General features: G+C 38.6%; 1 protein-coding gene across 2 annotated transcripts in view; it reads right to left on the bottom strand.

The window, feature by feature from the left end:
* Positions 1 to 574: 574 nt before the first annotated feature.
* BCAT1 (branched chain amino acid transaminase 1) overlaps positions 575 to 26,684 on the bottom strand; it is a 98,974-nt gene continuing 72,864 nt past the window's right edge. For both annotated transcript variants that reach the window (XM_035028067.1, XM_035028068.1), the window contains exons 7-11: positions 19,205 to 19,347; positions 14,230 to 14,315; positions 11,071 to 11,211; positions 8,908 to 8,982; positions 575 to 1,096 (exon numbers count right to left, since the gene is read on the bottom strand). In XM_035028067.1, coding sequence (XP_034883958.1) covers positions 1,055 to 1,096; positions 8,908 to 8,982; positions 11,071 to 11,211; positions 14,230 to 14,315; positions 19,205 to 19,347 — 487 coding nt within the window. In that variant the 3' untranslated portion in view covers positions 575 to 1,054. The remainder of the gene's footprint in view (positions 1,097 to 8,907; positions 8,983 to 11,070; positions 11,212 to 14,229; positions 14,316 to 19,204; positions 19,348 to 26,684) is intronic.

The following is a 26,684-nucleotide window of genomic DNA, read 5'->3' as shown; positions in this document are numbered from 1 at the left end:
AAGCTAGATATGAGGATTTATTTTGTATTTAACACTTAACAAATGTCATTTCCATTTGGTTGGTATGATATCACGACCTCACTAGAGCTGTTATTTCAATTCCAAGACAGTCTTTAAATACAAAATAATCCCTCCAACAAGCTATGCCTTTGAGTATCTCTAATGACTTAGCAGTCCCTGGAAAATAAAGACAATATGAGGTACATGTGCACAATGTCAGAATCAACCACAAATTCTAATAAAGAGGTTTCATAATATAGAAACAAAGGTGGTACACTTCTATAGAAGCTAAATGGTCATTCATTATTTAATGAGTGTCTGTTATGTGCCAGGCAGGGGGCTACAAAGATGTCTAAGGCACAAGACCCTCAGTCTTGTATTAGAGCCTGGCAAACCGCCAATTACAATACACTGCAGAAAGGACAATGGTGGAAATGTGCACAGGTCTTGCTGATGCACAAGGAGAACTTGGAGCAGACTGTGACAACATCAAGAAGAAGGGGAGAGATTTACCTTAAGATGGACATGGGGCGGGGGGGGAGGGGGGAGCTGCAAAAAAAAAAAAAACCGTAAAGGGAAGAAAACCAGTTTTTCAAAGTCTTAATTATAAAAAACCAAAACAAAACCCAACCATTTTCTGAAGATGAAGATACATCACAGGAAATGTTACCTATGACATTTACTCAGATCAGTTTTCAAACACAAATTCATTTGGTTGAGGAGACTATAACTTAAGCTAAGGAATAAACAAACACTTCTGTATCTGAGTAAAGTATTAAGGGAGGCACTAAGATTATTGAGGAAAATTCTATGCTATATGGCTTACATGATCATCTTTCCAAGAGAAGGTAAAGTAAGCTTCTACTACCAAGTTTACAAAATAGCACTTGATTGCAATTCATTTTCTCTGGCACGAAGAAACAATCACCCCGGTAACACTGATAATACAAACTACATTATGCACAACTAAAAACAGGTAGCTAAAGAAATCTATCATAATTCAACTGCAACGGTCTGTCTCAACAGCACACAGGTGATATCCTGTATTTTCCATTCAGGACACTATGATTGTCCAGTCGCTCTCTTCTCTTCCGTACTACAACAAAAAAAAAAGCAAGAAAACATATTTAAGTGCAAAAGCTAACAGTGGAGGAATCGCTTCTAAACTCAGCAATACAACCAACATTGTACAAAAGGTATGCTCCTGTTTTGAACATTAAAAGCATATTCCCATTAAAAATATGATTAGAGAGAAAGAATCAAATACCTGGAAAGAATCACAAATTTCATAATTATGGTTGAACTCAAATTTATAGCTGGTATAGGTCGAAGTACTGCCTTTTTATTGCCATTCTGTATTTAGCTTCTGCTGTCCAAATAAAGTAACTGAGTTAAATTTAATTATTGTCATCTTTACTCTAAAGAAGTAATGTTCAAAGTGTATCCCCCAGACCAGGAGCATCCGCATCACTAGGCAACTTGTTTCAAGTGCAAATTCTCGGGGCGCCTGGGTGGCTCAGATGGTTAAGCGTCTGCCTTCGGCTCAGGTCATGATCCCAGGGTTCTGGGATCGAGTCCCACATCGGGCTCCCTGCTAGGCGGGGAGCCTGCTTCTCCCTCTGCCTCTGCCTCTCTCTCTCTGACTTTCATGAATAAATAAATAAAAAACATTAAAAAAAAAAAAGTGCAAATTCTCAAGCCCTAGCTCAGACATCACTGAATCAGGAAAGTCTGGGGATGGGTCCAGGCAACCATGCCTCAGCCAACACTTCTGGGTGATTGTGACGTTAAGGTTGAGAGTCACTGCTCTAACAGCCCCCTTCTCAAGAGTGTTTTGTGTTTGTGGACAAAAATATTAAATGGACAAGCCCTGTGGCTCTGAACAGCAACTCTGTTCTCTAAATTAAAGTTGTTCTGTGATGTTAGCAGCCCAATTTTTCTTATTCTTTCAAAAGTTATGGAACTACATCATAATCAGAATGATTATTTGCATCAAGTGATTCACTTTTACCAACCAGAATTTTCATACTTAAAACTGAACTAAATGAAATAAAGATATTCCAGATGTCAGAAGTAGAAAGCTAGTTTTGATTCATTCATTCATTCATTCATTCAACAAACATCTCTGTGTGTAAATGAGCTCTCACTCTTTGAGCAAGTACTGCATGTTAAGGCCATGGTGCCAAGTGCTTTACAGACTCATGACTACATTTATCCTCATGGTAACCCCAGATAGTAGCTGCCACTATCAATCTCACTTTATGGATGAGAAAACTCTATTAGGGAGATTAAAAAACTTACTCAGGCAATTAGTAAATGGTAGAGCCCAGACTCTAGCCAAGGGTCTCTCTCACACCAAATTACATGTTCTTTGCTACTATCTGGAATTCCTGCCACGTGTTCACATAGCCATGTGTGTGGAGACAGACTTGGAACATATCTCCCCTACCACCCAGAGCAGCATGCCATTATGTCTGCCACCATGTGCTTGCCTAAATCACTCAGATGATGTCCCCCTTTCAGTCTTAATAGAACTTCAGTTGAAATTCATACAAAACATACAAAGTTCCAAATTGGAAAGAACTTTAATGATCATCTAAAATGTAGGGGATTCGGGGCGCCTAGCTCAGTCAGTAGAGCATGTGACTCTTGATCTCGGGGTCGTAAGCCCCATATTGGTTGTAGAGATAACTTGAAAGTGAAACCTTTAAAAATAAATAAAATGTAGGGGATGAGTCAAATAGTGGGGCTCTGGATTTTTATTTCAGGACAATTCCACGTTGATTGGTTTTGTATATTGAGATTCCAGGAAAGATTTCTTTTGTAGAAAGTTCTGCTCCTTCAAAATCAAGTATGGGGTGCCTGGGTGACTCAGTCAGTTAAGCATCTGACTCTTGATTTCGGCTCAGGTCATGAGCTCAGGGTTGTGGGATTGAACCCCGCGTCAGGCTCTGTGCTCGGTGTGGGAGTCTGTATTTCCCTCTCCCTCTGCTCCTCTTCCACTCACACTCAACTCTCCTCTCTCTCTTCCTCTCTCACAAATAAATAAAAATAAAATCTTTAAAAAAAAAATAATCAAGGGGCTCCAGGGTGGCTCAGTCGGTTAAGCGTCTTCCTTCGGCTCAGGCGATGATCCCGGGGTCCTGGGATCGAGCCCTGCATCGGGCTCCCTGTTCATTGTGAGGCCTGCTTCTCCCTCTCCCTCTGCCTGCCATTTCCCCTGCTTGTGCTCTCTCTCTCTCTCAAATAAATAAAATCTTAAAAAAAAAATTTTTTTTTTTAAAAATCAAGTGTGAAGAGCAATGAACTTTTTAAGCCAAGCTTCTCATTTTACATATAAGGACATTAAGGCTCTAGAAAACTCTTAATCATAAGCCCAGAGCTCTTGCCTCTGTTTGATGCCATTTCTCCTATGTTACACTGTCCATGTGCTGTGTTCCTCTTAAAGAGCTTTAAAGACCTCAGAGAGCAGAGTCTATCAAATTTGGTTAAAAAATACTGGAAGCCAAGAAGGGGTCTACTTACGACCTTCCAGTTTATAGAAAAAGGAGAATGAAGGAAGCCCAATGACTATAAGTGACTTGCTGAATCCATACCAGAAAGAGTTGTCTAAAGAGTGTGGCTTCCCACTATAACTACAGTTGTTGATTCATGATGAACGCTGGATAAAACATTCCCAAATTCTGCTTGATTTATGTATGGTGCCGACATGACTTAAGCTAAGATCAAAATATGTGTTTTATTTCTCGTGCCTGGATTCCCATTAATACATTAGACACGCCATTAATAACAATTGAGTGTCATCACACTGACATGTTAGCAGATCTACATTATTGTGATTCACGCCCACCATAATTTCATCTTGAATCTCATCAGTTAAAGTAAATTTGCTTCCAATTAGTTGTTTTAGTTTTATAAACAGTCAAAAATCAATTTTGGTTACAATGAGTCATAGGCCATCTAAGAACCTGCATAACATATATTAAGATTTACCCCTCACATCCTGTAATTTATGCTTTTATGTAAAATTATAGCATTCTGAGATGCATCCAAGAGATGTGATAATACAGGTCATTTATAATACCTACACCTAGGCAGTTAGCAATCAAACTTTTCATTTGGATGACAGATAATTTGATTTAATTTTTCAAAGCAAAATAATTCAAAAGCAGAGATGACAGATTTTAGTAGAAATAGAAATTATCTTCTTTCCTCAGGAGCAGGTGTCCAGAGGAGGGGAAAGAACAATGTCTGCCTGGGCGAGGCTGTCCTTATCCCATCATCAGGGTGATTACAAAACCACAGCAATAGGCCCACACCTTCAGCATTTGGCAGGTGCACTCTAAGTCACATGGACTTGATGTTGTTCACTGGAATCAAAGACGAAGTTAAAGCAACATGGCAGATCAGACTGAGCCAGTGGTGTGATACTCTGAGCCTAACAGCGTGATGTACAGAAACTTCACCTTTCATGAATTCCAGGAAGAACGCTACACCAAAACATGAATGATGACAAGTTCATTACTTCCCATTCAATGCACATATGGCAAATAATTTTACCTGGCCTTTGCTAAAATGCCTTTTACCTTCAGCAGAAAGATCTTAGCAACATAAAGGGCAATCTACGTGTCATGCATTTACTCTCTATGATGCCAATAAAAATATAATCAGTGCTGCCCACCAGGTAACAATTTGTTATTCTTGTTCTAAATCCTATTCAATGGCCTGCAAAGCTCTGTAATCCTGTAACGTGGAGAAGTGTGTATTAGGGAACAAGGAGGGGCTGGGAAGTTGGTCAAGGGACTGTGTCATCAAGGCAATCTGGCAATGTTCACGTGGTATGCACACAAAGAGAAGGGTAACTCAGGACATCAGCAGGGGAAAGTGGTGGGGCTCTTTAACTTATGTAACTAAAAGCCATCAAGTGGTTCCACTGAAAACAAGAAAAATGCAAGACCACTAATGGTCATTTACTCTCACAAAGCTGTAGCCACTAGTGGGGAAAACAGATTTTTGAAAGAAATTCCATCTGGTGGCCTGCAATCAATACAGATCCAGGGGCGCCTGGGTGGCTCAGTCGGTTAAGCGACTGCCTTCGGCTCAGGTCATGATCCTGGAGTCCCGGGATCGAGTCCCGCATCGGGCTCCCTGCTCGGCGGGGAGTCTGCTTCTCCCTCTGACCCTCCCCCCTCTCATGCTCTCTGTCTCTCATTCTCTCTCTCTCAAATAAATAAATAAAACATTTAAAAAAAAAATACAGATCCTGCTCCTAGCTCACTGGGATTTCCTTTCCCTAACCTACTCAGGACCTCTCAAGTCTCTGCAATCACTACTTCCCACTTTCTAAAACCTCAACAGCAGCACTGCTACTTACACGAACATACTGTCCTGATAGCTGAGGCCTGGATTCCAGCTTTTATCTGATCCTGATAGCAGTCTTGGTATGTGTATTTCACTTTTTTTTTAAGTGAAAAATCAGGTCCTCTAAAAGTTTTCTTGCAAAGTAATTTGACGTTATTCAAGACCTTCCTCCCACCTCTCCTCAGAATGTGTTAATATACAAGAGCAACACGTTTCTGTTCTTCAGTATTTGCCTGGTATATCCCTCACTTATTCATTCCGTTTTCATTTATGCAAGAAACATCACTGAGTACGTACTATAGCCCAGGCCCTGCACTGAATATTGGGGTTATGAGAAGGGAATAAAACAATCCTTACATTCAAACAACCTGGAACAAAGACAAGTGTTTGACTAAATACAATTTAAAGGCCATATGTGATCATTCCAGGTGCTATGGAAGCTGGAGGAAGAACTAGCATTTGAATGAATGAATAGGTGTTTGTACTGCGGGAAAGGGATGTTGTTCAAAAGAGATTTTAAAGGTTCCTCAAGGAGGCGTGCCTTGAAGGACAACCAATAACTTCTCAAGTGGGAAAACTGTAAAAGGTACAGAAAGGCAGGAAGAAGCAACAGAGAAGACCCCAAATGGCAGGCACATAGGTTAATATGATGGTGAGTAATCAGATTAGCAAAGAGGAATGGGAGAGAAAAGAAACATTGGCAATATGGCCAATGTTCTCCAAGTTTCAGTTTGGTTAAGTAACATAAACGTGTTTTTGTTTGTGGCTTAAAAAAAGAAAAAAAAGAGACTGTCATTTGAAATGCTCCCCTCCTAAGAGGTATTTGTAAGGCAATCTAAAACCCATGAAATTATATGGAAAATTAGCCAAACGGAATGAATGCTTAACCTCAGAGGTTCTTACTCGGATACAGAAATACACAAGTTAAATGAAAAGCAAATCTGTGGTTAAGAAGGAATCTCCCCCCCAGGTCACAGTGAACCCACAAGAATCTTGAGGGTTTTTTGGTTGTTGTTTCTCTCCTCTTCTTCAATTTACCAGAGCACTTTGTAGGAAATATCCATGTTTCCATGTAATGTCAAAGAGATCAAACGTAAAACATGATGCAATTCTATGCTTTCCTCCTCAACAATCGCTTAAGTTATTTTTCTTGGAGAGAAACAGACACCCATAGCTTCGTTGACAGCACCAATTTGCCATCTTGTAAGAGAGTAATTTTGAAACTTTAGGTTCCATGCCCACAGACATAAAATAATTGGAAAAGAATGTGGTCTTAGATTCTGAATGGATGGTCCTTTGTTACTTAACAATTTGGAGGGGAGTTGGTCCTTCTGGTTTGTGGTTTAATTCAGAATCATGTATCCTGTGACTATCCCTTTGTTTCCTTGTTCTTAGGGAGCTCTGAATGTATCACTAATTTTCAGTGTTACTACCATTATACTTTACTACCTAGGGTAAAAAGAGAAATTATTAATTTCTTCTTAGCTTAGGCACTATAGAGACTATATACAGGTAAGACGGGAATATTGTTTCTTCTCATTCTCTGCTTCATATATATCTTTTATTTTTAAACATATTCATGTGGTCTCACATTTAAGTTGAATATTTATTTTGTCTTTCTATAGCTTTGACATCTCTAATTTTTTTATCCCTTTTATCACTATTATATCACCAGCACCTAGAACAGCTTCTTGCATACTGTTTGTGCTCCACACACATATTTATTGAATGAATTAGTCAAAAACATTCCTTGCAGCCCTAATCTTACTTTAAAAACGCTCTGAGAACTTTTGCATTGGCTTGCCACCTTGCCCCGAAAATATGTCTTTGGGCTTCTCTTCTATTTATACTTTAGGGTTCTGATGCATATATTTTGTCACTATCTCCCTGGGGATAACACGCATTTCTGCTTTTGCCGGTCTTAGCCAAAGCTAAGATGATGATTATGTCCATCAAACACCTCTACTTAGATCTTTCTTCCGATTCAAATTTAATACAGTTTGATTTTTCCCCTCAGCCTAGTCGACTTCTATTCCTTTTCTTCTAATCCTTTACAACCAAATCAAATTAAGTATAAATTTTCTTATTTTATCTAATCTCTAAGAGGTGACTCTGAAATCTCTTGTTTTGTGTATTGACTTTCAATAGAATGAAACATTCTCTTCTCTCTTCTGTACAACTTGTTCCAGAAATTTTTCCAAAGTGATATTTTCTTATCACAATAACGACATACCCCCTTCCCCTTAAAAATCTTTCAACTTCTCTTTTGGATAAAGGCTTTCATAATCTAGCCAATTATATATTTTTGTTCTATTTATGCTTTTTATTTGACCAAAACACTAATAACTTACTACTTTCATCAGATTTACTCAGATAACTGTAAAAAAAAATTAAGATGACTAAAACATCCCAATATTTTTCATTAAAGTTTTACTTAATTTATTCCAAATTGTTTCTATGTACAAAACAACTCAGTAAATTATATGTCTTCTAATATTAAGAAATTCCTTTATTTTGTTTACGGAAGATTCCTTTATAGAAAGCCTTCACTGAAGAGGGGAAGATCGATAGTTCATTGATTCAAAAACCACAATCATTCTTACCTTTTAATATTATTAATTTTGCATAAATGTTGCTGAGTAAGTCTTCCAAAAATACCATTTTTATCACTATCCTAGGACCTCAGTCACTCTGGAGGGGGCTGCTGCTTTGCCAACCAACTTTTTTAGCTTTTAGACCTGGCACTGTTGGTTATCACCCAAACTATCAGACTTTATTTCACATTTCAGTATGAATCTCAGCTTCCGCTGGCTATGTTCAGTGAGTGGTAATGATGATATCTGGGCTCAACAAAAACTTTCAACAACTTGTAAGGTGTTTGCAAATTACAGAACAGTCTCTTTTATATGACCCAGCAATCAATACCTGGTACTTGATATGCCTGCCTAGATATAGGCTTAACTGCCTGATGAGACACTACTGTAAACTGTTGCTCAGGAAAACATAAGCAGAACAAGGTTAACAGTATAAAAAAAAAAAAAAAATAGGTATGCACACTCTTTGACCCAACAGTTAACAATCTCACGAACTTATCATAAGGAAATAATCAAAGATTGCACTGTACATAACAGTTAAAAAATTGCCAACAGCATAGATGTTCAATAATAATACCTCTTTTAAAGTTGTGGTGCATCCATATAATGGGATCCAATTACATGGAATTAAGAAATTTATTGATATGAAAGAGCAAATGATTTATTAGGTGAAAAAAAAGCAGGTAACAAAATCACGTATGACCCTATTAGAAAAAATTATCGAAAAGTATATAAACACAAAATATCAAAAGTTGAGACATCAAAAATTAACAATGGTTATATTTCAGCGTTGAAATCACAGGTAATAGTTTTCTTCTGTGCTTTATTCTATAAATTTAATTTGTTAACCCCAAATGGCAGTGCTTACTACTCTCTTCTCTCCACTGAAATATGATTTGACTTTAAGTTCTGATTGAAATAAGATGACATTTTCAAAGAAAGAAGCACTTACCTGAATATCAGTCAATTTGTCCAAGATCCGACTTGCAAGCTTCGGACCATTCTCCATAGTTGGGATGTGTATAGTCTACGAAAGAAAACCACATGCAGTATAATTTGAGGATATCCATGTAGATGGTGACAGTAAGTAAGACACTCAGCAATTCTAGTGTGTCAAGGCAATTCCATGGAGATAAGGAATGGCACTATGATAACCTGATTATGTACACTAGCTCCCTATGCCAAAGACTCTTTTCTATTCTGAATTTGAATAAAAACAAACTAGCCAATGACAGATTGTTTCTTGTCTACCAACTGATTTGAGGGCACAATGGTTTATATGTCAGTCTTTAGGCTGATGTGAGGAACCAAAGAGAAGCTATGGGAACCGAAAAGAGTGGCGAGACGTAAAGAATCTTACACCTTTCAGGATTCTGAGAATCTACAGGATGAACGATTGGCCTCTGTACCTAATCCTTCTGGCAGGGAATGAGAACTCAAAAACATTTTGCCACAAATTAAAGCAAGTCATTGCAGGAACATAAATTAAAGCAAGTCTATGCCTTCACAAATGGGGCTACTAAACCTATGTCTGTTCAAAGTCAAACCTGCGGGGGCTACAACCTCCACAATGCTGGATAGCATGGTTACACTGGGTGCTGAGAGATTTCATGCCCCTAATTTACATTTGAGTCATGCCCGTTCCTGCCTCACTGGCTTGCAGGCTTTTGATAGTCTGATTTTAGCAGATATAGCCCATGCTGTCACTTTTCTTCTTACACTCTTTGTGATAACAGGATAATTAGATGTACTGGTTAGCTCTGAATACCCTATGAAACAAGACTATTAAAAATGCATTGGACTTTATCGACCTCTTATTTCTAGAGGTGAAATAATTGGACTTTAAAAATCTGACCTAATGGCAATTTTAGTTAATTAAAAAAAGTGGACCAATAATGCATTTACCTAGATATTACCATAATAAAATGTGAAACAGTAGCTTTATAATCAGTATAAGTATTGATACATAATAATTTAGTTCTTCTCCTTCGAAACGATCAATCTCTAGATGGAATCATGTCAAAAGTCATTCCTTACAATCAAGTTTGAAAATTTCAAGCAATGAAGCAGCCACCATTAAAATCAGAAAAGAAAACTACTGAGGAAAAATAATTATGTTAAATTTAAAAACCAATCAAATTTATATTTAATGATTAATTTAAGCCAATTCACATTGTAAGAATTATACCCACATGCCTTTAAGCTATGACGTTAGACAATGATGTTAAATATCAGAGCTCAGGGGCACCTGGGTGGCTCAGTCGGTTAAGTGTCTGCCTTTGGCTCAGGTCATGATCCTGGGGTCCCAGTTTCAAGCCCCACATTGGGCTCCCTGATCAGCAGGGAGTCTGCTTCTCCCTCTGTCCCTCACCCTGCTCGTGTTCTCTCTCTCTCTCTCACTCTCTCTGTTTCTTTCTCAAATAAATGAAATCTTTAAAAAAATGAATGAATGAATGAATGAATAAAAAAAACAAAAAACAAAAAACCCACAACCCTCTGCCCCCCACAGGGAATGGAAATACAGCACATATAAAATCAGATTAATTTACTGGGAGAAGAAAATTTCTTCCAACCAAATGACTGAATTTCTTTTGGAGGATTTTAGCAGGTGTATCAACTTTGCCAAATGAAAATTTTTTTATAAAATGGTCTAAGGAATAATAACGACAGCAGCAATAATAACAATAAATGCAGGAGTTGATCATTCAACTGAGTTTCCCACAGCTGTTTGCCATTACTACTCCAGTAGTTTAGGAGTCCTTTTGGAAACCAGAAACTGAAACCTAACTACCTGCAGAACTTTTCAGTGAGCTAGTAGAAAGAAATAAGAGTGGAAACTTATTGGCACATCTCCAGTCCCTAAACTGACATAAGGCAGATGTGATACTTGTCCGAGGACAAAGCTGACTCCCCCCAAGATTGGAGCTTACACAAAATCACTGGAAAGATGAGAGTAAGTAATTTGGTAATACAGGTTCATTGGGACAAACTGCTGTTATATTTAAAAAAAAAAAAATCCTTTGCATCTTGGGTCCAACTAGCATTTCATTTACACATTTGAAGAATTAAATTATAGGCAAATGCTTGGAAATGACAGGTGAAGAAATAGTCTTACCTCACCCTTGTACAGTATATCAGAAACTGGGCAAACAACGCAGGCTGTACCAGAGCCAAACAGCTCCCTCACCCGGTTCCCCTCCAGGGCTGTTGTCAGGTTGTCCATGGTGAGGTACCTCTCCGACACCTTAAATTCACCCTGTTTGGAATACAAAAAATAAAAATATTAATATTTTCAAGGGAAAGGCATGCAAAAAAAAAAAAAAAAAACACCCCTGCAGTACTTACCTTCTTACTTTACATTCTGACTGAACTCAAATAATGTGAGAATTATCCTCTGAGGGAAAGCTGAAGAGAGCACCACCATCTTATGGGTAAACACACGAGGTGTTAAGCTACCTACTCGAGGTCACGGCATCTCTATTGTTTTATTTTATTTATTTTTTTAAATTAACATACAAGGTATTATTTGTTTCAGGGGTATAGATCTGTGATTCATCAGTCTTACACAATTCACAGAACTCACCATAGCACATACTCTCCCCAGTGTCCATCACCCAGCCATCCCATCCCTCCCACTCTCCTCCACTCCAGCAACCCTCAGTTTGTTTCCTGGAATTAAGAGTTTCTTATGGTTTATCTCCCTCTCTGGTTTCATCTTGTTTCATTTTCCCCTCCCTTCCCCTATGATCCTCTGTCTTGTTTCTCAAATTCCTCATATGAGGTCTAGCATCTCTAAATGAGATGATCAGAGAATATAAAATAAGACGATCACTATAAAATACATGGTATATTTTCATACAGGCCAGCTTTTTTAGCCTTTAGTTGTTGCCAAGTCTGAGGTCTCACAAGATAAGGCACCCCCAGTGCTAATTAAGGTATGCTCTATGTTAACAGGGTCTTGAACCCTATTTATCATAAAAGAATATATCATATAATATTAATAATTATAGCTACCATTTATTGAGCACCCATTGCATGCCAAGTTCTCACTTTTAAGGTGGATATTATCATCCCCATTTCACAGATGAGGAAATTAAGGTTCAAAGGGAGGCTAAGTGACATCCCTAAATCCACACACCTAGTTAAATGGCAGAAACTGAACTTGAACTCAGGTCTGATCTGACTGTCTCCAAATTTCCTCCTCTCCTAGGTTTTTCATGGAGGGAAAACATAGACTGAGTTTCACTATCTGAAATATTTCATTATTTTAAAACATAGAAAATATATTTGGACTTTGAGAAATTGCACTGTATATTTCTTTTCTTCCTAAATTCACTGATTCAGTTGACTTTATAGCAGAAATCCTCTTCCTTCTCTTTAGTATCCCACTAGGTCAGATTTCATCACAGAATTACTGGTATAACCTCATCGACTTCTGCTGAACCGTTTGAATTTATTTGCTTGAAGATAGGAAATGAAAAAAAAATTGATGTTTTTAAGCTATCTGCTTAAACAACCTGTTTAATACTCATTCTTCAATCTGTTTCATTCTCATTCTTTTATGTTAATGGTTAAAGTTCAAAGTCTGTCTCATCTTATTTAAAAAAAACTATCCATTCTTTGTTGCCTTTTTTTTTTATTAAGATGAGAGTATTTTTTAAAACTTACAAATCCACAATAGATAAAAATGAAAATCACAGCCCTTGGCAAGATTTAAAACATTAGAAGAAGAAGGCATCATGCTGTAAGTACGATTTGGAAGGGTAGGGAAATATGCCTACAATAGAAATATGGCTTTTTGCAAGTTTCAATTTATCTCAGCCTGTAATTGCAATTATGTTGTTCAAAGGTAAATAAATAAATAAATAAATAAATAAATAAAATTCCAGAAAATCAGCCAAGTTAACTGAAAACAAGATGAGCTCTGTGTTCTGGAAAAGAAAAAAAAAAAAATCTCTTGTAAATAAACAGAATTGTTTTTACTCTGCTCACCCTTACTTATCTTTGGACAATTTCCCCTGTCTGGCAAGTAATGGTAACCCCCCACATGCCTCCTGGCATTTATATCTCACTGTTTTAAAATAGCTTTTAAAATAAATTACAGCTAAGGAGTCAAGGAAAAACTTCCTCCATAATAACCTATTTTTCAAGCTAGCAAATCATTAGTGTGGGAAAGCATTTCCACTTGCAACTTGTCATCAAACCTTCTGTACTTGGTTGATTTTTTTCTTTAATAAAACAAAAATTACTGAGCTTCGAAAATACATCTTTCCAACTGCAAACATATTTAGGACAGGGCAAGCTGTTTGAAATTATACCAACAGTTTGTAAATGTCATGCCCAATGTGCCAGCCAGCATGTGGCAGTTGGGTCTTGTCTACTTCGGGGTTTTGTAGAATTATTTATAGTACATTTCCTTTATTTCCAAAGCCTTTTCCAGAGAAACTATGCTAGTCCTCTCCTAGATAATATGTGCGTTTCTAAACATTTGTCCTATTAATACTGTTTGACCACAGTGTGCTCAAAGTCTTTTCATGTCCCTTGGAGACCATTTTAACACATGGGTCAAAAGTTCCATCCAAGAATCTTTGCCAGATAACCAACTCATCCAACATTCGTCTTGAGTATGTTATAAATGTCATTTCAATCCCAAATGGTTTAACATGCTTGCCCGTGTCACATGGATCAGAAACTCTACCGAAAACAACTACATTTGCCTGAGTGTTTTGACTTTAAAATAAGCATGTATGTGAATTGGGGAGGACAGGGGGCAGGAAGGAGGGAGAAAAAAGGCAGCCAAACTAATAATGTGATGTTAGCAAACATTTATATGTCAGTAAAATTCTTTAATTTCTCTGACTAGCATGGTTACGCTGGAATAAATAGAGGAAAGGAAGAACTACAAATCACTGCCAATTGGAAACAACACACTTAGATTGGAAAAGTTCAGGACGGGCGAAATGGTAGCACACGAAGTATAAACCAGGTGAGTTGGTAGGAGACACCTGGTAAAGAGCGTGAGATTAGTACTGGAATACTTCCTCACTAGGATAACTCGCCAAACTGTTTTCTCTCTGCCCTTCCTATAAACAATACTTATTTAGTGGGGTTGCCAAGACAGTCCTTCTGGAAGAGCTATTTCCACTCAAGTCAGGATTTAAAGATTAGAAAACACTGGATGGAACCACAGAATATTATTTCAACATGAAGCCAGGTTTATTTCGACTACTTTCTGTTTCATGCTTATAAAGTTGTTCGTGTCAAAGGCACCCACCCACTTGTGTGCCAGGTCCAGGATGCTCTGCCTTGTCACTCCTGGAAGGATGATGCCATCTAGTGGAGGAGTTGCCAGCTCTTCTTCTGTCAATTAGAAATTGGAATATTTTCAAACTTTAACTACAGTAGCCATGCCTTATATTAACAGCTATTTTTAAAAACTGTTTCTTGAAACTTTGCTAGTAATAAACATGAAGATGATGTTACTGTTCTGCATTATCTAACTTCCCAAATCAATTCACACTTCAAGTAACTCTTTATTAAAAAAGGAAGAAGGAGGAGGAGAAAGAAGAAAAAGGAAATAAAGCCCTTCATCAAATCATCCTCAATTTATCTTTACCTAGTAAAAACTGAGATGATGTTCCACTAACAAACAGTAAGAGGAACCCTCTGAAGTCAAAATTTACCTCCGTGGACTAACACTGGTTAGTAATTAGAATCATGTAGATAGACCGGATGCAGGAACACTGGTCATTACCAAAACATCTAAGAATCCTGTGGAGGAACCCAGCCTCAGGAAGTATGTTTGCCTATTCAGGTTGGTCACTGCTTCTACACCACCCTTTGTAGATATACCTATCTATAATGATTTCCAAACCTGGAGGAGTATCCACATCAAATATGGGGATACTGACTTCACCCTCTGCAATTCAAATGTTAACGGGCTCAGGGTAAGCTCAAGCATGTATGTGGCTAATGAAGAAAAAAGAAAGAAGAAAAAAAGAAATCCAAAGAATCAAAACAAAATTCCATGGGTGATTTATGGAGAGCCAAGGCCGAGACACTGGTCTACTATGAGAATTATCACACGCATTCCTAACCAACACAAGGGCCAGTATGATGATCTGTCTACAAGAGTCAGCGTGATCCGACAACCACACAAGCCCTCCTTACAGGAAAAGTCTCTAGTACTCAACATCCCCTCCTCCTCCCCACATCTGGCATCCAGGAGGCTAAATCTAGGGAGAAATTTAAGCCTTAAATCATCACTTTATAAAGACGTTGAACCCTGTAACAGACGTTGCTTATCATGTGTTTGTGGAGCAATAAACAAGGTATGCTTGAAAGGATCACCAGGTAGCAAGAACTGTAGAAATCACACTGGTATCTTTAAGCTCCCCCAAGCCATTTTAAGCAGCTGAAAAGGACTTCAGAAATCACCTCATACAATCCTTACTTTTCAGAAAAAAACAGAGGCTCTCTAAACATAAATGACTTTCAAGACTGGTAACACTGGGGGGGAGTCAGATCAGAACTTACGCGTCCCAACACTGGGGCCACTGTCCTTTCTTTTAGTATCCTGTGGTCAGGGCTCCCCTATTCCACTGTGGTTCCACCAGATGTCCCCAAGAGCCAAGCTGTCTGGAAGACCAAAACTCTGTATTCATGCCTGTGTCCCCCAAACTTGGTGTCATGCCTGGCCCAGTGTGGTACGTAATAAGTGTTTCTGAATTTAAAAAAATAAATAAATGAATGAATAATCCTTTTTGCTAAGAGACAGCAGCATGATTTTTTTGAAGTTTGTTTCCAAAAATCATCTGCTGAAAACCACTTTCTGGAAAGGAGAAAATTTGTTCTTGGCAATGTTCTTAGGGCTACTCTTTGTCATGTTTAGAAGTGTTGATCTCAAAATAAACTTGTGTTTTGCAATAGCTAGCTAGCTGGACACATAAATGTAGGGATCTACGTGTGTGTATGTGCGCAGACCCCACACACAGAGACAAACATACTTCCAGTGCCTCCAAACTGGACCTTTCCTAAAGCCTGCTGAGCTCTAAGACGACGTAAAGTTAAATAAAAACAGAGGCCTCGCAAGTGCAAGTGCAGTTCTATGAAATACACTTAACACCCAAAACCGTAACCACTAGCCTAAGGTCAAGGCACAGAACATCTGTTTCCCTGGTTGCCAGACAGAGATGATGACATGACAACGTTTGGGTGAGAAATATTCATTTTCCTCTGCAACCACAAACATGCTTACGAGAGCCAGAACTAGCTCCAGATTGCCCAACATGAGGAAAACAGAGCCTACAAATACAACTTGTTTTTGACAAAGAACTCATTTGTAGGAGATGAAGAATTTAGAAGCAGTAACGGCAGAAGTCATTTGTGACATCCCAAAGTGAATTTCTAAAAAAAAACCAGGAATGTGGGTTTGTATAAGTGCCCACCGTCAGCACAATTATTATTTATTCAACCAATGATATATTGCGTGCCTACCATGGACAGTTGGCTTATCTGTGCATTATACATACAGCAGTGAACAAAACTGATATAACTCCTGTTTACTTTCTAATAGGTTGAGGCAAACAATTATTATGTCAAATAGTATGTTAGACTATGGAGAAAAAAAAGAAAGAAAAGAGGGAAGGCAGAGGGAAATGCTAGGAGTGATAGGAGAGGGAGTCTGCAATTTATTAAGATGTCTGAGGAAAGCCTTACTGAGAAAGGGACATGTGGGCAAAGACTTGAAAGCAGGGAGCAAGGCATGCACACATCGGAGAGAACAATGCTCCAAACAAAGTCTATAAATGCCTGATGTCTGAGAAGGCTCATGGGGCCCGAGCAGACTGAGCAGCATCAACATTCATTGCCATGATCATTCTCCCAAACTAACCCTAAACTCAGCCACACAACTGGGTCTTATTCTCAGGGTAGTTCCGGAGTCCAGTGCAAGGTAAAATGGTTTGTTCCAGCTGCGAATAGCAAGCATGTATGATAAATTACTCAGCACCACAGTACAGCAGAGAATCAATGCTGTGTGATCTTACTCCCAGGGTCGCTGTTACTAGAATGAAAACCACGTGAGTTACAGGCCAAGTGCCACAGATAGCTATGGTGCTCGCCACCGCGCTGTGAAAACAGATTATTTACTTCGTACACCTTTCTGGAGCAACCGTTCCTTTCTGGAATTCTACCTTACTGTAGAGCTCCCTCAATGTCTTCTTTTGTTTTTAGCCCAAAGGTTATTCCTGGCATTCTAGTGACTTCTCTCATGGTACAGTCCAAACATTTATTGCACTTCCTTTCCCTTTACTTAAAATTTTATTTGCTCTGTTAGGTGAACACGCACAAGTTGAAAAAGCATTAAAACTAAAGCTATCTCAGGCAACCATAATCTGAATAGTAACTCTTAGAGGGCACCTATTGAATGGAGCACTGGGTGTTATACGCAAACAATGAATCATGGAACACTACATCAAAAACTAATGATGTAATGTATGGTGATTAACATAATAAAATAAAATTTTAAAAAATAAAAAAATAAATAAATAAAATAAAACAAAAAACAAAACAAAAGATCTGATATATTTTGTAAGAGTCAAAAGACAAATTCACCCATGTCTATTCTGACCTTTAAAAGTCATGGTAGAAATGGTTCATGATTGTTGTTTGGATAAGGGGTAATTTTTCACCAGGACAAGTTTCTAGTGTTTCTGGTTAAATCGTGTAGCTCTGATTCAGACTGTACTTAAATCCTGACATCTCCCATCCATAAATAATGATTATACCACTTCTGTATGATGGAATTGTTTTTGTTTAGGGTTGTGTGGTTTTTTGGGGGGGATCGAGGTTGCGGGTAGGAGTGGGCAGGTGGAAAGAAGGAGTTGAATCAATATATTATCTCCTACTAAATACAGAGTGCAACACTGGCTGTCATCTTTCAAGCATAGCTTTCGATATATGTCATATGCAAGGACTCAAATTTAGCAATCACAAATATTCCAGTATAAATTTTGTTTCTAAACTGTGTCAAGTACAAACAACAGGAATGGAAGAATCAGCATGATCTGCATCTGGCTTTTCAAATGCCAAGGATTACCAATGGTCAACCCAAGGACAAGGTGTACTCACCACACCTGTTTATTCTACATCTGACTGGAATATAAGGCTCATCTTATTAGTCTCTGCAACTAATGCTCAAATTAGTGCATAGCTCTGAAGTCAGCCACATCTGAATCACCATTTTCCTCTATTAGTAGCCAAAAAAACAAAAGAGCAATAGAAGTTACTGTAGCTACTTTTAAAAATTTCACTTAAAATTTTAATTGAAATGAATACTCAGACTTTATAAGCATTTGGAAACTTATATTTCTAGTCTCTATACTCAGTACTGTGAAATGAACTGCCTAAGAACATAAACAAGCCTAAAAAGATGTTTTTAAACTGTTATGACTATTAAAATTCTAATGGAAATAAATGCATATATCTGTATTGTTTCCCATTATTGGTCATTTCATTCAATACCATAGACATTGTCAACACTTTGCTAACCTCTATGGTCTCTTTCAACTAATTGAAAAAATAGAAAAGAAAGATAATGAGCATTCAGGATATTTAAGGCAATGAAGAAATACAGATTTTTATAGTAGACACATATTAACAGTCTTGAATGAACCAGGGTCTAAGTACAATCCCAAAATGGACCAATCTGTCCTTAAAAGTAGTGTGTTTTAATCAAATTGAGCTCCAGAGTAAATCTGGAAGATTTCTGATGTATTATCAAAATATGTAGAAAGGGCAACAGCTGTTAATACAACTTTTAGCAAGAGAATACAGTAAATTTCATAAAGTAGACTATGCTTATCACTACAGCATTTTATACATACAGCATATGGTGAATGACTGCTGAATTGGTCTGAGACTTATCTCCAAATGAAAGGGATTTTGGATAGGAAAATGGGTAAGAAGATGGCAGAGGGGATAAGGCAACAAATCTTCAAATCACAGAGTCTTAAATTCCTTAAGTTGACATCTCAGTAATAAGCACATCTCGAGCCCAAACCCCAAAACAAAACCTTTATAAATTCTGTGAATTTAAACTCTTTTCTACTTGAACAACAAAAGCACAGTAGTTCTTAGCCTTTGGGCTCATGCTACTTACTCCTTATTCTAAGGTCCTCGTTCTTTTTTCTCCAGCCCTATTGAAAATGATTGACAAATTGCAAAGAGCTGAAATCTGAGTGAATTACCTCCATCTTCATTTATCCAGTAAAGAAAAAGATTCATAGTTCCAACTTCGGTTATCTGATTATCCTCTCCATAGAGCCACAGAACCTGCTGACAGCCGTGGTCTGCTGCTTCACATTGGGCAAAAAGGGATGCGCCATAATTCCTTTTAAGAAAGAGGAAACATATTGACTATGAATATACTGCCCCTCCTCTGCCATCTTCCATACTAAAATCCTCAGGTCTTTAATTTGTATGTGGATGTAGTCAATGCACCATGCCCGTGTGTGTGTGTGTGTGTGTACTCCTGTTAACTGCATAACATTAAAGGAAACTCATTAGACAAACTAAATGATCTAACTGCACTCACGTGAGAGAGAGAGAGAGAGAGAGAGAGAACACAGCAAAATTGTGAATCCTAAATTGAGAAGTTGAGATAATGAGTACAAAGATAAGTAGCTAAGTTAACAATAACAGTTAAAAGTTCCTAGGTATTTTTTCACCTTCCAAGCTATCGTCCAAGAACTACTTCATTTAAACCTCACACCAATACTCTAAGCCAAACATGTATCAAATTACATGAAGTAGCAGAGCACCAAGCTGTGCTCTCTTAGCAGAGACCTTTCAATATATCCAAGAGACCGCAAATGCCCAATGTCTAAATTCTCCAAAGGGTGGGACAAAATGTTAAAAATCCTGATTTTAACCAAAAGTATTCCAAAAGCCCATTTTTCTCAACCTGCACTATTCATCCTAGATTATTCGAAATCAACAAGGATAGTACATCTTCCTAGAATAACAGTTTAGTTTAATATTTTAAATTTGTCATCTTTTATTAAACTTGAATGAGAAAATATGGAGTATATTACAAAATATGGATGAATGTTTTAGATAAAACATAAGAGTCCTCAAATAAATATGTTTGCTAGCCTCCCTAAGCCCCTGGTTGTATAATTCACTTTCCCCGGTTTTCACAGGACATTAGCAAACACGTTTGAGAAGCACTACCAAATGAAAATCAAGGGCTTGGAAAGAAACCTTTAACTGCCCTTGGATTATGATGCCCCCAAACAAACATGCAGAAACAACCAAACACACTACAATAATTACGACAAAGCATTAATGTCAGCTTTCACAAAATACGCACCTAGGCTTTTTAAAGGTCAAGATTTTACATCTGGTCAAGATCAAAATGTCTAATTAAAAGTATCAGTTAAGCACTAGAGCCACATTCACTCACCGTGGCTGTCTGCCATTTTCTTCTGCACAGCTTCCCGGTCCCACTATATTCTCTTTGGCCCTTCCTTTGGAGCCAAGTCATTCTGCTTGGGTTGACAGTCATTCTACTTTGCCCTACACAACTGAAATAAAGGGTGGGCATGTAACCTAAGCTGCTCATATAAGAAGCCCTTCTTTGAATGATTCACTCATTCATTTTAATGTAGGGTACCTGAAAGATGTTATTTTACCCTCTGGGGGTAGTGGCAGCCTGTTTGCTATGACATAAGCCTGGGGTCTATTGTGTTCATGATCACCACCCTTCACAGGAGAAAGCATCTGAAGGAGGAGAGCCCTAGGCTAATGCACAGGCAGAAGCTACCACAAGAGATGGAGGGAGGAGGGAAGCAGAAAGGGAAGGGCAAGAGAGAGAGAAACGGATTGGGGAGAAGGATAGCACATGAGCAGGACATACACAAGGGCAAAAGAAACAGCAACAATGATTTGAGCCTCTAGCGGGTCCATGAGCTACCATCCTACTTACATGAGCCACTCAATTCATTTTCTGCTTAAGATGGTTTGAGTTGGTTTCTTTTTTTAATATCTTTTTAATTTTTAAGTAATCTCTACACCCAATGTGGGGCTCGAACCCACAAGCCCAAGATCAAGAGTCACATGTTCCACTGACTAAGTCAGGCACCCCTTGAGTTGGTTTTCTGACTTGCAACTCAAAGAATATTGACTAATAACTAAAACATTCTAGAAAAACTATGGGCAAGAGACATTATATTATATGGCTATAGCAACATGGGTCATGAGTTTATTCACATCAAGGTAATGTAAGAGTTATTAGAAGACCTTCAAAATGGAGCACCTAGTTGGCCCAGTCGGTTGAGTGTCCGACTCTTGATTTCGGCTCAGGTTGTGATCTCAGGGTCGTGAGATGGAGCCCCACGTCAGGCTCCAAACTCAGTGCAGAGTCTGCTTGGGATTCTCTCTCCCTCTGCCTCTCCCCCTGCTCATGCTCGCTCTCTCTCTTGCTAAAATAAATAAATCTTAAAAAAAAAAAAAAGACCTTCAAAATGCAGATAATAAAATGTAAATTATCGGACAACCTAGAGAGGATACAATTCTTTATATAGGAGGCTTTTGTTTGATGACCATAAAAAGCTGGACCACCCAGATTAAGAACTAATGGCAAATAAGCAATAATGGAGTTAAAAGTAGGAATACCTTTTAATAATGAGGATAAGTGAGACTTCAGGGGACAGTCCAATAGAAAGAGCATGGGTTTGGGGCCAGCAGACTGCAGTACAGCTCTTGAACTTCTACTATTTGTCTATGTGTGCACTTAAGCAAGTCAGTTCATACTTTTGCCTTAACGAATTCATCTGGCAAATACAAATATTTGCTTTATACACTGCATAGAGCTATTTGGAAAAAATGAAACAATAACAATAAAAGCTAAGAAACAGTTTATGTGAGCCTCTTATATCCTAATAAAATTAAGTTTGTTTGTTTCTTTAAAGATTTTATTTATTTATTTGACAGAGAGAGGCATAGCGAGAGAGGGAACACAAGCAGGGGGAGTGGGAGAGGGAGAAGCAGGCTTCCCACGGAGCAGGGAGCCCGATGTGGGACTCGATCCCAGGACCCTGAGATCGTGACCTGAGCCGAAGGCAGACGCTTAACGACTGAGCCACCCAGGCACCCCAAAATTAAGTTTTTTTAAAAAATAATAACTATTCTAGGGCACCTGGGTGGCTCAGTTGGTTAAGAGACTGCCTTCTGCTTTTTTTTTTTTTTAACATATAATGTATTATTTGAAGCGGGGGGAATCGGAGGGGGAGACGAACCATGAGAGACTATGAACTCTGAGAAACAAACTGAGGGTTCTAGAGGGGAAGGGGGTAGGGGGGTGGGTTAGCCTGGTGATGGGTATTAAAGAGGGCACATTCTGCATGGAGCACTGGGTGTTATGCACAAACAATGAATCATGGAACACTACATCAAAAACTAATGATGTAATGTATGGTGATTAACATAACATAATAAAATAAAATTGGAAAAAAAAGAAAAGAGAGAGACTGCCTTCTGCTCAGGTCATGATCCTGGAGTCCCAGGATCAAGTCCCACATGGGGCTCCCTGCTCAGCAGGGAGTCTGTTTCTCCCTCTGACCCTCCCCGCCTCATGCTCACTCTCATTCTCTCTCAAATAAATAAATAAATAAATAAATAAATCTTTAAAAAATAACTATTCAATTTCAATTGACTTTTGCCTAGTTCATAGACATTGCCGTTGAGATTTTACCATATATGAAAATAAATGATTTCTCTCATAAAATGCTCTTTATTAAAAAGAACATTTTCATAGCATGAATAACTAGCTTTTCCAAGAAGTTTCTAAAAACACACACATACACACTTTTGAGAATGTTAGCTGAATTAAAACCATGGTTCCTTGGCATTATGAAGCTATTTGGGCAAGAAAGAGAATTAAAGACCTCAACCATTTCAATACATTGAAAGAAAAAGGGTTTTTATTTGTTTGGTGCTTATTTGATTGATTGATTACTATATTCTATAGATGGTGTTTTTCCCTAAACGAGTTTTTCCTCAAAATTCTCTCCCAGGTGTAAACTGTATTATTAACATCTCCAGGGTCATTAATATTTTGATAATATATTTGGGTTCCCTCCCAAGTGCCACCAATATTCAGAAAAGAAACACATGTCCTTGGGAGAAAGAGAAACATGAAACATTTGGACAAATGTCTACACAGAAAAATTTTAATTGTACATGGAATAAAACTCTGGGAGAAGATATATTAAATACATCTGTCCAAAAGAGTAAATTCTATTGTATGAAATCCAACTGATTGCTCCTAAGGCAGAGTGTCCAGGAGATGAAATGAGAAAGAAAGCAAGCCTCCCAGTATCAACTGTTGTCTGCTGAGAGGATACTTAGTACTTGCCAGGCAGGGTACTGAGTACTTAAGTCCATTATTTCACTGAATCATCTTAAAACAACACTAGACTTTATTCTACTTTGGAGGGCTTAGAGAAAGAGGGTACTTAACTATATAGGATCACACAGATATAAGTGTAGGACTCTCAGATACCTCTGACAGCCAAGCCCATGCTGTTAACTGCTAGGTTATAGCACCACATGTATTGGCAGCTTTCTATAGGCCAACCACACGGTCCTAGGCACTTTGTATTATCCTGCTCATCCTCACAGATGAGCTGGGTATTACTGCCCTAACTTCATAAATGAAGAAACTGAGGCATAAAGCAGTTAAGTAACATCCCAGGACAGTAAGGTTTTTAAGCCAGGTCTATCTGACTTCAAAGCTTGTATTCCAAGTACACAATGAGAGTAAAAGTAAATTAATTAATTAATTAATTAATTAAGATAGAGTGGGGGCAGGGCCAGTTCTTTCCATATTAACAATGAAACTAACAGATTGGGAATAAAGATGTTGATATGATGAAAGACCTTCTTCTAACTCAGTGCTTCTCAACTTTGGCTTCACATTAAAACATTCCAATGCTCATAGAACTACCCTATGACCCAGCAACTGCACTACTAGGTATTTATCCAAAGGATACAAAAATAGTGATTCGAAGGGGCACATGCACCCCAATGTTTATAGCCACAATGGCCACAATAGCCAAAATATGGAAAGACCCCAGATGTCCACTGGCTGATGAATGGATAAAGTAGATGTGGTATATAAATACAATGGAATATTACACAGCCATTAAAAAGAATGAAATCATGCCATTTGCAATGATGTGGAGGGTATTATGCTAAGTGAAATAAGTTAGGTAGAAAAAGACAAATACCATAAGATTTCACTCTTATGTGGAATTTAAGAAACAAAACTGATGAACACAGGGAAAGGGAAGAAAAAATAAAATAAGATAAAAACAGAGAGGGAGGTGAATCATAAGAGACTCTTAACTATAGAGAACAAACTGTTGCTGGAGCGGAGGTGGGTGGGGAGATGCGGTAATTGGGTGATGGACGTTAAGGAGGGCACTTGACAAAATGAGCACTGGGTGTTATACGCAATTGATGAAGCACTAAATTCTACCCCTGAAACCAATAATACACTCTATGTTAACTAACTTGAATTTAAATAAAAATTTTTAGAAAATTCTGATGCTTAGGCTCTCGCCGTGGAACCGAGAGAGGAGTAGTTGGTAAAGCTGATTTCAATTTGTAACCACAGGTGAGACCCACTGTGCTAGAACTCTCCTTCAGCTGTGTGCCATTGTATTACTTTTCTCACTTATGCATATTTAGATATAAAAGAATAATATTATCTCTAATGGCTTCCAAAAAAGTGAAATAATCTTAGAATAAAAAAGAAAATCCTTCTCTCTCTTCCTCAGATTTACTGAGAAAGCAGTTAAATCTCCTTGAGCTGAGGAGAACCAATAGCTATTTAATAAATGCCAGTTGACTACAGAGGTCCTAAAAAACTTGGAAGGTAATCGTTGAATTAATTGCTTTAGAGAAGAAGCAATAATAAAATCTAAGGGGGCTGCCAAATGTCTTTGCCAACTAAATAGGTTGATACTAAATGAAGAATCCTGTGTTTCCCTTGCACTTCTTTGGCTAAAATCCACCCTTTGGGTTACTGCCCTCCCACTTGTCATTTCTGCTTTTATTTATAAGATCCTATATTCTCTTCTCTAAGAGCCTTCACCCCAACTTCCATTGATCATGGTCCACCTGAGCCTAGTGAGTCGAAGTATTAATTTTTTTATAATAGACTTTATTTTTTTAAAGCAGTTTTAGGTTTACAGAAGAAGTAAGCAAAAAGAGTTCCCCTATGCCCTATCTCCCACTTCAGTTTCCCCATGAACCTCTCACGTTAGTGTTCACTTGTCATGACTGATGAGCCAACACTGATACGCTACTATTAACTGAAGCCCATAGTAACATTAGGGTTCACTGTGTTGTACAGAAAAGAACAGTTTTTAATTGGCCTTTAGTGACCATGTATTCGGTTGATACTGCGTTACATCATCTTTATAATAAGTAACAACCTATCCCCAACACTAAAACTAAAGATTTCCCTGCAATTTCTCAATGTCTCCATGTGATCTTTACCCTGGGCAGGTAGGGGGGAGTTGGAAAGCAAGACTGAAAGAGGAAGAACTAGCGTATTATGACCTCTTCATCAAGACTGATTTACTGGAACGTGAACTCTAGGGGAAGTTCTAATAAAGTGATATATATGGTGTCAGGAGTGCATATGCTTTGGGAAGAAGTCTGAACAGGTGACAAAGATATCAAGAGAATGCACAAGAGTAGTCGTTTCAACCTGCCTGGCACAGCACATAGTCAGGAAGGAGTGCTCCACGCCAAAAAGGAAAAGAAAGGGACTTCTTGGTTTAATGGACTTCATTAGGATTTCTCTAGCTGAGAGAATGCGGCTGCTACAAATGCAGCGAGGACAGGACCCAGAATGTTCTAACCTTTTTTTTGGGGGGGGGGGGTAGAAAAGAGAAAGAAAATACAGAAGGACTCCAGAGGGTTCAAAGCCAGCTGTCAGCGTCTCTCCCACACCCTAGAGGCATGTCCCCCATACTCCCAGGGCTCCCTGAATCTGCACGTGTTCCCCGAGCCCAGAAGCCGCCACCGCGTCACCTCCCAGTGAGCTGCCTGCGTATGGGATACATATCAGCGCTCGATGTACACGAAGGAAGAGCCCCCTGGTTAACGTGGCTATTCCTGCCCACACATAGGGGCATTCTCCTATCAGGGCCAAGGGCACCGCTGAAATTGTCTAACACTTTTCAAATGCTCTTTTATTTCCAGCCAGCTACATATGGCCAATGAGACCGGCCTGACAGAGCCAAAGCAGGGCTGTCCCTCGGCCAGCTGGCAGCAGGTATGCCTACAATCTGTGGCAATGAAGACGGCGCTTGAGTGAAGCGGGCACCTTCCCCAGGAGGACTCCTTGGAGCCAACTGAGCGCCTCGGCCCCAGCAGCAGATGCTCTTTAAGGCCCCCTGTCCGCCTGCAGCCAGAGCACCAGCCTCCAGAGGCAGTGAATTCAAAGCACTAATGTTATTCCTGCTTTAGTTATTTATTTCAGTTCTTGCCTATCACATTCGATGGTTCTCCCTTCAAAGAGTCACAGGTTATCCTTTGAACTGGCGCAAATTTTTTTTTTTTTTTAAAGAGTTTATTAGAGAGAGAGAGACATAGCACGAGCGGGGAGGGGGAGAGGCAGAGAGAGAAGCAGACTCCCCCTGCTGAACAGGG

Source organism: Mirounga leonina, unplaced genomic scaffold (genome assembly GCF_011800145.1).
Source record: "Mirounga leonina isolate KUSES-001 unplaced genomic scaffold, KU_Mleo_1.0 Mir_201, whole genome shotgun sequence".
In the NCBI taxonomy this organism is placed as follows: Eukaryota; Metazoa; Chordata; class Mammalia; order Carnivora; family Phocidae; genus Mirounga; species Mirounga leonina.
The sequence above is the reverse complement of the archived record's forward strand: the minus strand, read 5'-3'. Positions and strand labels throughout refer to the sequence as shown.